The 14227-nt window shown below is 46.0% G+C and overlaps 1 protein-coding gene across 1 annotated transcript in view; it reads left to right on the plus strand.

Moving 5' to 3' along the window:
* The first annotated feature begins 1212 nt into the window (after positions 1–1212).
* The window catches only part of LOC144732192 (protein Wnt-8b-like), a 29698-nt gene continuing 16683 nt past the window's right edge, over positions 1213–14227 (plus strand). The window contains exons 1-2 of the mRNA XM_078613551.1: positions 1213–1304; positions 12223–12256. Coding sequence (XP_078469677.1) covers positions 1213–1304; positions 12223–12256 — 126 coding nt within the window. The remainder of the gene's footprint in view (positions 1305–12222; positions 12257–14227) is intronic.

Here is a 14227-nt window from a genome sequence, read left to right on the forward strand (position 1 = left end):
GACATCAGGAAGCCGCTGGAGCTACGCACTTTTGAACATCGAGATTGAGAACTCGCTTCTGTAGAACTGCTTCTTGTGTTTGTCCTTTCCACCGCACCTCCGATTCGCACGGGTGGCTACGTACGGTGCGAAAGAAGTCCAACAAACATTTAAACAAACAAGGCGCCGAGAGTTGACGAATGTTTTTTTTCATTTGTAGTGAGAGTTGGAGAGCAGTGGGGAAGGGGGTGGAGAGACGGACAGTGTCGCTTCAGTTGTCACTCGCCACTGATGATAGCCGTGGCCGGGAAGGACTCGAACTGAGGTTGCCAGCCTCGCAGCGCGGTGCGAAGCGCTGGCAGCGAGCACGTGGCACTGGCGGCGGTACTGGCCGCTCGTTGCCTTTTGTGAAGCACGGTGACGCCTACGCAGCTCGGTTAATACAAATCATTTGTTTTCATCGGCCACTCCTAAAAGTAAATGATAAAGACATGGAGCGTTTAACCAAACATAGAGAAGGGGGTGAGCATTGGCACGGGTAATCAGGGGTCCAATTCCAGGCCACGGCTGCCACCAGTGGCGAGTGATGTCTGAACCAGTCCATTGCCCTCCCTTCTCTCTCCCCGACCTCAAACGACAGTGCCAGTGTGCATTGCAAATGCGGGTGGCGGCTTGTGGAAGTCTTTAATCCAGCGGTGGATTGACCACGGCCGCCGCCGCTGATGATCGAGGTGACGATCACGACGGGAACGTGGTTTGGGAATCGGGAGTTTGAAGAGCGCCTGCGGATCCCTGGGCAGCTGCGCACGGAGCTCCGTCGACGAGGCCAAGCCACGAAGTTATCGCGGAGGTCTCCGTCGAGATGACGACTGCCCACAGGGATGGATGGGTCTGGGGCACGGGTGCCCCTTTTGGTGTCAGGACGGGCGGGCGGGCGTGGCCAGGAGACCTCCCGTGGAGACCCACGTCGCCACTCGTCTGGCAGGGCACCGCGCCATGGACCCCCATTGATGATCTGTCACCAGAGGTGGCTCCATCGGCCTGCGCATTCCCCCCGTGCCGTCGTGAGAACATCCAGCCAAGGCTGCTCCTGCCTGCCCTGTCTCTCACTCTCTACTCTCGTCTCTCATAGCACGGCCTCTCTCGGACATACAGTTGGCGCTGTGCGTCTTGGTGCAGGCTCTTGGATATCGCTCGAAGGGGGATAATCTCAATAATATCGATCAAGTGAGCATGAGTCATGCCGTGATGTCCGTCACGCTGGCCAAGGTGGTGAGGGTTTGCTCGCTGGCGGTGCTGACCTGGGCGTGTGGAGCTCCTGCCTGGTAAGTGGAACCTTCAACTGGTCGCGTCGTGATGATGACGACGACGATGATGATGGTGGTACGGATGGTTGGTTTGGGGAGCGGTAGTGTAGTTGGCTATAGCGCGCTGCGCTACGAACCCGGCGAGCCGAGTTCGAATCCCGCTTACGGCCAACACCAGCGACGATGATGTGAATCGGTCCCCTCGATCGACTCAGCCTCAAATGAGTGCCTGGCGCGGCGTGTGAACATCGCCACGGGGGAGACAATGGCGGTCGGGCGTTTGCTGGCCACCCACCCCTCGTGTGCCGTGCCCACCTTCATAGGTGCTCGCTAACAGCACTTGCCCCAAGTTTGTCTTTGGTGGTGATGTTGAAATGGCGGTGGCGATGGTGGCGGTGGTAGAGGTGACGATGATGGAGATGTTAAAAGTGGTGGTGGTGCCTGTGGTGGTGGCGATATTTGGTGGAAGTGATGCTGGTGATAATTGTGGTGGCGATGATGACAGTGGTGGTGATGATGATGGTCGTGGCCATGGTGATGGTGGAGGCGATGGTGCTGGTTTATCCACTGTGTTTCTGTTGCGCGTCGTCGCTTTAAGATGTTCTGTGTTCATATTTTGTTTGTTGCGGTTGCACCCGACTCAAGAGCCGCATGGCTCACAGGGCTATACCTAATACATGAAACTTGAAATGATGGTGATGATGGTGGTGATGATGACGATGGTAGTAATGGGGATGATGATGGAGGTGGTGGTGACGATAGAAGTAAATCAATTTTGAAAAAAAGTGGAAAATGTTTCTACCTTTTAATGTGTTTACGTGTGAGTGGAGTAGTGGCGCAATGGTTAGGGCACTGCGCGCGTGTGACGCTGCCGCCAGGGAAACCCGAGTTACATTCCAGGCCACGCAAGCGCGAGATTCTGACCCGATTGCTGAGTTGTGGCCATACCCACCCCGGACTGACCAGGGAGGAGAAGTATGGTCAAACAACCCCCCACGTGACCGACATGGCGTGGGGAGCCTTCATCGAGCAGTGGATTCACAAAGTGGAGGACGCGAGGCATGGTGGCGTGTCGTCTTAGACCAGTAGTCAGAGGGTGATACATTTAGAGATAGCCCACGGATTCATAGTAAGCCTCAGTAAATATTTTGAAATGGATAGCTCCACATCTTGGAGAGGAGAGAGTTACATCTGTAATCTTGCTTTCTGTAATTTCCCCAAGAGCGATGTTCTACGATGTTTTATAAACGCATTTGGCTCTACGGTGGCGTTGTACAATGCAGCATCGTGTGCAATGCACGTGTACCTACAGGTATTATACACGTTGCGTCTGTGTGTTGTACTCTCTTACTATCACGATGAGTGTGACTGTATCGATGTGTGTATGATGATGGTGTTGGTGGTGGTGATTACGGTGGTGTAGCGGTTAGCGCATCGCGCTACGAACCTGGCGACCCCAGTTCCCGAGTTCCCGGGTTCGATTCCCGCTCACGGCCAACACCGGGCGGTGGTTCTGGCCACCCACCCCCTCGTGTGCCGCGCCGGCCTTCATAGGTGCTCGCTAACAGGCTTAACCAGTACTTGCCTCAACAGTCTAGGCGGACTATACGGGGGATCTTTGTATTGTGCGTAAATGTACAGTATTATGATGAACACCTCTGTGGCATCGTCGTTAAAGTGCGTTGCGCTGTGAGCTCGGACCCACACCAGTGGCTGGTGATATCTGGAACCTATCGTGAACCCACCGGCCCCCATCAACCCTCACTGACCAGCGTGGTGAAGTATGGCCACAGAGCCGTTATGTAACTGAACGGCGAGGGAGAGAGGCCTTAAAATAGCATTGGATTTACCAAGTCCTATTTTATTTTATTACGTTGTAAATTATACACACACACGTTACACACACACACGTTACACACACACACGTTATACACACACACATTATACACACACACGTTACACACACACACGTTACACACACACACGTTATACACACACACGTTACACACACACACGTTATACACACACGTTATACACACACACGTTACACACACACACGTTATACACACACACGTTATACACACACACGTTACACACACACACGTTACACACACACACGTTACACACACACACGTTATACACACACACATTATACACACACACGTTATACACACACACGTTATACACACACACGTTACACACACACACGTTACACACACACACGTTATACACACACACGTTATACACACACACGTTACACACACACACGTTACACACACACACGTTACACACACACACGTTATACACACACACGTTACACACACACACGTTACACACACACACGTTATACACACACACGTTATACACACACACGTTACACACACACACGTTACACACACACACGTTACACACACACACGTTATACACACACACGTTATACACACACACGTTACACACACACACATTATACACACACACGTTATACACACACACATTATACACACACACGTTACACACACACACGTTATACACACACACGTTATACACACACACGTTACACACACACACGTTATACACACACACGTTATACACACACACGTTACACACACACACATTATACACACACACGTTATACACACACACGTTACACACACACACATTATACACACACACGTTATACACACACACGTTACACACACACACGTTATACACACACACGTTACACACACACACGTTACACACACACACGTTATACACACACACGTTATACACACACACGTTACACACACACACGTTACACACACACACGTTATACACACACACGTTATACACACACACGTTATACACACACACGTTATACACACACACGTTACACACACACACATTATACACACACACGTTATACACACACACGTTACACACACACACGTTACACACACACACGTTATACACACACACGTTATACACACACACACGTTATACACACACACGTTATACACACACACGTTACACACACACACGTTACACACACACACGTTATACACACACACATTACACACACACGTTACACACACACGTTACACACACACACGTTATACACACACGTTACACACACACGTTACACACACACACGTTATACACACACACGTTACACACACACACGTTACACACACACACGTTATACACACACACGTTACACACACACACGTTACACACACACACGTTATACACACACACGTTATACACACACACGTTATACACACACACATTATACACACACACGTTATACACACACACGTTATACACACACACGTTATACACACACACGTTACACACACACGTTACACACACACGTTACACACACACACGTTATACACACACACGTTACACACACACACGTTACACACACACACGTTATACACACACACGTTACACACACACACGTTACACACACACACGTTATACACACACACGTTATACACACACACGTTATACACACACACGTTACACACACACACGTTACACACACACACGTTATACACACACACGTTATACACACACACGTTATACACACACACATTATACACACACACGTTATACACACACACGTTATACACACACACGTTATACACACACACGTTATACACACACGTTACACACACACGTTACACACACACACGTTATACACACACACGTTACACACACACACGTTACACACACACACGTTATACACACACACGTTACACACACACACGTTACACACACACACGTTATACACACACACGTTATACACACACACGTTATACACACACACGTTACACACACACACGTTACACACACACACGTTATACACACACACGTTACACACACACGTTATACACACACACGTTATACACACACACGTTATACACACACACGTTACACACACACGTTACACACACACATTATACACACACGTTATACACACACACGTTATACACACACACGTTACACACACACGTTATACACACACACGTTATACACACACACGTTATACACACACACGTTATACACACACACGTTACACACACACACGTTATACACACACACGTTACACACACACACGTTATACACACACACGTTATACACACACACGTTACACACACACACGTTATACACACACACGTTACACACACACACGTTACACACACACACGTTATACACACACACGTTATACACACACGTTACACACACACACGTTATACACACACACGTTACACACACACACGTTACACACACACACGTTATACACACACACGTTACACACACACGTTACACACACACGTTACACACACACACGTTATACACACACACGTTATACACACACACGTTATACACACACACGTTACACACACACACGTTATACACACACACGTTACACACACACACGTTATACACACACACGTTATACACACACACGTTACACACACACACGTTACACACACACGTTACACACACACGTTATACACACACATTATACACACACACGTTACACACACACGTTACACACACACACGTTACACACACACGTTACACACACACGTTACACACACACGTTACACACACACGTTATACACACACGTTACACACACACGTTACACACACACGTTACACACACACGTTACACACACACACGTTACACACACACGTTACACACACACGTTACACACACACGTTATACACACACACATTATACACACACACGTTATACACACACACATTATACACACACACATTATACACACACGTTACACACACACGTTACACACACACGTTATACACACACACATTATACACACACACGTTATACACACACACATTATACACACACACGTTATACACACACGTTATACACACACACGTTATACACACACACGTTACACACACACACGTTACACACACACGTTACACACACACGTTATACACACACACGTTATACACACACACGTTATACACACACACATTATACACACACACATTATACACACACACGTTACACACACACACGTTACACACACACACGTTACACACACACACGTTACACACACACACGTTATACACACACACATTATACACACACACGTTATACACACACACGTTATACACACACACATTATACACACACACATTATACACACACACATTATACACACACACGTTATACACACACACGTTACACACACACACGTTACACACACACACGTTACACACACACGTTATACACACACACGTTATACACACACACATTATACACACACACGTTACACACACACACGTTACACACACACACGTTATACACACACACGTTATACACACACACATTATACACACACACGTTACACACACACACGTTACACACACACACGTTACACACACACACGTTATACACACACACATTATACACACACACGTTATACACACACACGTTACACACACACACATTACACACACACACGTTATACACACACACACGTTATACACACACACATTATACACACACACATTATACACACACACGTTACACACACACACACGTTATACACACACACGTTATACACACACACATTATACACACACACGTTATACACACACACGTTATACACACACACGTTATACACACACACGTTACACACACACACATTACACACACACACATTACACACACACACGTTATACACACACACGTTATACACACACACGTTATACACACACACGTTACACACACACACATTACACACACACACGTTATACACACACACACGTTATACACACACACATTACACACACACACGTTATACACACACACACGTTATACACACACACATTATACACACACACATTATACACACACACGTTACACACACACACACGTTATACACACACACGTTATACACACACACGTTACACACACACACACATTACACACACACACGTTATACACACACACGTTATACACACACACATTATACACACACACGTTATACACACACACGTTATACACACACACATTATACACACACACGTTATACACACACACGTTACACACACACACGTTATACACACACACGTTACACACACACACATTATACACACACACGTTATACACACACACGTTACACACACACACGTTATACACACACACGTTACACACACACACATTATACACACACACATTATACACACACACGTTACACACACACACGTTATACACACACACATTATACACACACACATTATACACACACACGTTATACACACACACGTTACACACACACACATTATACACACACACGTTATACACACACACATTATACACACACACGTTACACACACACGTTACACACACACATTATACACACACACATTATACACACACACATTATACACACACACATTATACACACACACGTTACACACACACACGTTATACACACACACATTATACACACACACGTTACACACACACACATTATACACACACACGTTACACACACACACATTATACACACACACATTATACACACACACGTTATACACACACACGTTACACACACACACGTTACACACACACACGTTATACACACACACGTTATACACACACACGTTACACACACACACGTTATACACACACACATTATACACACACACATTATACACACACACGTTACACACACACACATTATACACACACACGTTACACACACACACATTATACACACACACGTTATACACACACACGTTATACACACACACATTATACACACACACATTATACACACACACGTTACACACACACACGTTACACACACACACGTTATACACACACACGTTATACACACACACGTTACACACACACACGTTATACACACACACGTTATACACACACACGTTACACACACACACGTTATACACACACACATTATACACACACACATTATACACACACACGTTATACACACACACGTTACACACACACACGTTACACACACACACGTTATACACACACACATTATACACACACACGTTACACACACACACGTTACACACACACACGTTATACACACACACGTTATACACACACACGTTATACACACACACGTTATACACACACACGTTACACACACACACGTTACACACACACACGTTATACACACACACATTATACACACACACGTTACACACACACACGTTATACACACACACATTATACACACACACGTTACACACACACACGTTATACACACACACGTTACACACACACACGTTACACACACACACGTTATACACACACACATTATACACACACACGTTACACACACACACGTTATACACACACACATTATACACACACACGTTACACACACACACGTTACACACACACACATTATACACACACACATTATACACACACACGTTACACACACACACGTTATACACACACACGTTATACACACACACGTTACACACACACACGTTATACACACACACACGTTATACACACACGCGTTACACACACACACGTTACACACACACACGTTACACACACGCGTTACACACACACACGTTATACACACACACGTTATACACACACACGTTACACACACACACGTTACACACACACACGTTACACACACACACGTTATACACACACACGTTATACACACACACGTTATACACACACACGTTATACACACACACGTTATACACACACACGTTACACACACACACGTTACACACACACACGTTACACACACACACGTTATACACACACACGTTATACACACACACGTTATACACACACACGTTATACACACACACGTTACACACACACACGTTACACACACACACGTTACACACACACACGTTACACACACACACGTTATACACACACACGTTATACACACACACGTTATACACACACACATTATACACACACACGTTACACACACACACGTTACACACACACACGTTATACACACACACGTTATACACACACACGTTATACACACACACACATTATACACACACACGTTATACACACACACATTATACACACACACGTTATACACACACACATTATACACACACACGTTATACACACACACATTATACACACACACGTTATACACACACACATTATACACACACACGTTATACACACACACGTTATACACACACACGTTATACACACACACATTATACACACACACGTTACACACACACACGTTATACACACACACGTTACACACACACACGTTACACACACACACGTTATACACACACACGTTACACACACACACGTTATACACACACACGTTATACACACACACGTTATACACACACACGTTATACACACACACGTTATACACACACACGTTACACACACACACGTTATACACACACACGTTATACACACACACGTTATACACACACACGTTACACACACACACGTTATACACACACACGTTACACACACACACGTTATACACACACACGTTATACACACACACGTTATACACACACACGTTATACACACACACGTTACACACACACACGTTACACACACACACGTTATACACACACACGTTATACACACACGTTATACACACACACATTATACACACACACATTATACACACACACATTATACACACACACGTTATACACACACACATTATACACACACACATTATACACACACGTTATACACACACACATTATACACACACACGTTATACACACACGTTATACACACACACATTATACACACACACATTATACACACACGTTATACACACACACATTATACACACACACATTATACACACACACATTATACACACACACGTTATACACACACACATTATACACACACACATTATACACACACACATTATACACACACACACGTTATACACACACACGTTATACACACACACACATTATACACACACATTATATTGTACATGAGTCGTCCAGATGTCTTGTGAACCCCAATCAGTTGGCCTCTAACTCTGTTTTCTTTTGCATATTCACGTCTGTTTTAAATAAACCTTGTATGAAACAATATTACATTTTAGAGGATTAAATGGGGGGGTCCCAAGACATCTGGACCACGCTGTGTACATGAGTGCACGTGGCTGTCAATCCACGCGGTTTACCCCGTAGTCTTGGACAGGGAAATTGAGTTTCCACGTCCATGCGGCACACAGCCGTTTCAATACGGGCACACATTTTTATATTTGTTTGTGTTTCTCCCCTTGTGATGAGACTTTGTAGGATGAACGTTGAGATGTATAAGGGGCACGTGGGGACCAATAAGGTCTGAATTGGTCTGTAATAAGGTCGGCACTGATAGGGGGTTGACAGGCATGAGTGTGTAATGGACATTTGTAAGCGATTCAAAAGCGATCGCGAAAATGCAACGATGTAATCGTATAGCAGTGCCCAAATCTTATACAGCGCGCACATTCACGGCCGAGTTACAGCTGGCAACGCTCTGTCACAGAACGAGCATTGCTCCTCTCATATGCAGAGCGGGTGCGAAAGTGATGCCCCCCCCCACGAGGTGTCGTGGAGGAGACTGTCGCGATGAAGGAAGCGATGTCAGGGGTCACTCTGCAGTATCCACCTCCGCGGGCCGTTCTCTTGCACGACGAGGACGCGTTGCTGCTGCTGCGGCTGCCAACGATCCGAATGGATAGAGGGAGAGAAGTCCTCGTATCCACGGCCATGTTACCCGCGACTCCGAGTATCTACGGCAGCTGCAGTGATAGATTACGCTAGTTCGGGGCCTGCAGCAAATGTTATAAAGGGTCCCTAAAAACACTAATATTAAAGCACACATTTGTAACTTGCATAGTAAAGTAATTGTATTTTTTTCATTTTCTATACAGCCCGATAATACAACAAATCGCTAACCTTAAACACCCAGTCGTTCATAAAAGTTGAAGGTAGTATAGTACTATAGTAATAGAGCAAGTGCAGAATCACTGAACCGGAATTGATAGTTTGAAAGCGCGGGGCCCGTAGCTACTGCTGCTACGGGCCCCGTAGTAGCTACTGCATATATATGTAGTAGCTACTACATATATATGCAGTAGCTACTACATATATATGCAGTAGCTACTACATATATATGCAGTAGCTACTACATATATATATATGCAGTAGCTACTACTTGTGCTACTGGGAGAATCCGGCACTGGGCAGCTGTGGGAGTCGTGGGAGCCATTGTCCGCCGCCCACCTCCTATTATCCGCGATTTTACCCACAGTTCACAGTTAATTGACTTTCTAATAGTCGCGGGTTTTTTCGGCATGGCTAAATTCATCCTACAATCGGCGGGTTTATCCGCAAGAACTTTTTTTCTGTGAAAAAGAGCTTCATAGCTAATCGGATTCCGCCAGTATCAATATTCTAAATCATTTGTTTTAGTTTTGCGCCCCCCTCCCCTCTTTGGATAACGGGGTGACCTGTGGTGTTGGCTTTGCCCGTATCCACCGCGACTTAGAGCAGTCCTCCTCCGTGTGCACCGCTCGCTGCACATCGCCTCACGACATGGCCTTGGACAATCCCGTGGAGGGCACGATCCGCGTAACATTTGTGTGGGAGAGGAGGGGAGGGGAGGGATGATGATACTCATAACGAGTGCGCAACATTCGCCTTGGCCGCTTCCCGCTGCGATTGTTCGACAGCCCGCTGCTGCTGCTGCCCGTCCCGCCCGGCTCGCTCAGGCAGCAGTAACGCAGACAGACGGTCGCCGCTCCGCTTGGAGATGTTTACACGAAGTGCCCCTGATGCTTGTTCACACACGCGTGCGGAGCAGCGGCAGCCAATGCGTCATCCATAATAAACACTGCTTCGTGCCCCACCCCCCCATTGTTCTTTATTGCAGGCCCATAAACAATCTACTCACTTCTGGCTCCAAGGTAAGAGATCTCGCCATTACTTCATCACTCCTACTATTACGATGTCTCGCTGTGCGTGGTGGTATGTTTTGTGACGCCGCTCAATGCCACGTGGGTGAAGAGGGTGTGATGTACCGTGTACACCACGTGTCCCCACGTTGATACAAGGGCTGTGTTGGTCCATCACTCCGCGTCTTTATTGGCTTTCCAGACCAAACGATACAAAGTGGCGTTTAAGCGAGAGAACTATGCATCAGTTTTGACCTTTTGGGGACTCATCAGCAAAAATCTGGCTCGTCAGCAGAACGTACGTTTGTTGAACTTCTTTCGCGCCGTACGTAGCCAACCGTGCGGGGGAAGGACAACAAACTAAACACAAAAAGTAGAATCAAACATACGCTGCTGTCTTACCAGATGGTATTGGCAAGTGTACTCCATCTCAACTCCGGTGGACCTGTTCAACAACAGACTATCACTCATATTTGGGTCACAAACTCACATCGCGTCAACGAATCCCATCATCGCCGTCCACGTGTGTACGATCAATTCCACTGCTGGACGAATGCCTATCACGGTCGAGTACCAATGCAAACATCGCCTGCAACAGGAACTGGGAACCTCGATCATCGGATTAGGGTCGATAACGAGAGCCAAGGGCATGGTCGAAAAACTAAAACAACAACAAGAAGAAACTTTTTTTTTAATTCGGTAAAAAAAATTGTTCAAATATTTCAAGAGCCGCAATGCGACGTGAATCCGACTCGGGAGTCCCGAACGAATAACGCCGTGAAGCAGCAGTCCGTCATGAGTCGCACGCGGCTCCTGAGCCGCAGGCTGCCCAACCCCTGCCCATGGTAAACTGGACTCCCATGGTAAACTGGACTTCCATGGTAAACTGGACTTCCGTGGTGAACTGGACTCCCAATGAAGTCTAATTTACCAGAGACTTCCATGGTAAACTGGACTTCTATGGTAAATTAGACTTCAATGGGAGTCCAGTTCACCACGGAAGTCCAGTTTACCATGGGAGTCCAGTTTACCATGGGAGTCCAGTTTACCATGGGAGTCCAGTTTACCATAAAAGTCCAGTTTACCATGGTCCAGTTTACCATGGAAGTCCAGTTTACCATGGAAGTCCAGTTTACCATGGAAGTAAAAGCAAAGAGCCGCACTGCACCCCTGCCGACCGAGGCCTGCACTGCGGGGAGAAGTGGCCCACGCGGCAAGCCAGAGTCGTGTAACCCTGGGACTGTGCGGCTGACACCGTGCCTCCCTGATCGCTTGTACACCTTTAATATCGCGCAAAAAAAAAAGGTACAGTAACGTGTATAATATGCGCCGTTATCTGACAAAAGCACTCTTGAATAGACGAAACGTTCAGAACGAATGTAAATTAGCGTGAACTCATAAACGAAAACATAACGCTGATAAAATAATGAGTAATTTCTATTCAACAAGTTATTTGGCGATGTTGCTGCTGTTGGCTGTGGTGCATGGGCATCATCGTCATTAAACAAACTACTCAACACATTCGACAGTAACAAAACCATGAATCAGGAAACATTTAAATAATTACATTTCTTATCAGGCCCCATGGACTCCAACTGTGATCCACTCTCTACGTTCTTTGACCTATTCTGTGGAAAGGCTCAATGCCTGAAACGTTGCCTATTTCCATAATGTATAGGCGATGGCTTTTTTTTCGGAAGAGGACAGATCACACGAATTACTGGACGTCTGTGAAAAAGATCTTCATAGCTCATCGGATTCCTCCAGTGTCAAGACACATTCTGAATTGTACGCGCCAGTTCACCAGGGTTGATCACGACACCGCTCCACGCTGCATGCCTTGGCAGGCGCTAACTGAATGTTTGGGGTTATTATTTTTTAAATCTCCCATTGATCAAGAGCCAAATAGTGTGTGCCTCCCCTAAGCCAAACCCAAACCTCAAATAAAGCTCGTTGTTTAAACCCTGCAGCAAAGGCAGACAA

The sequence above is a fragment of the Lampetra planeri genome, chromosome 41 (genome assembly GCF_965212315.1).
Source record: "Lampetra planeri chromosome 41, kcLamPlan1.2.h2, whole genome shotgun sequence".
In the NCBI taxonomy this organism is placed as follows: Eukaryota; Metazoa; Chordata; class Hyperoartia; order Petromyzontiformes; family Petromyzontidae; genus Lampetra; species Lampetra planeri.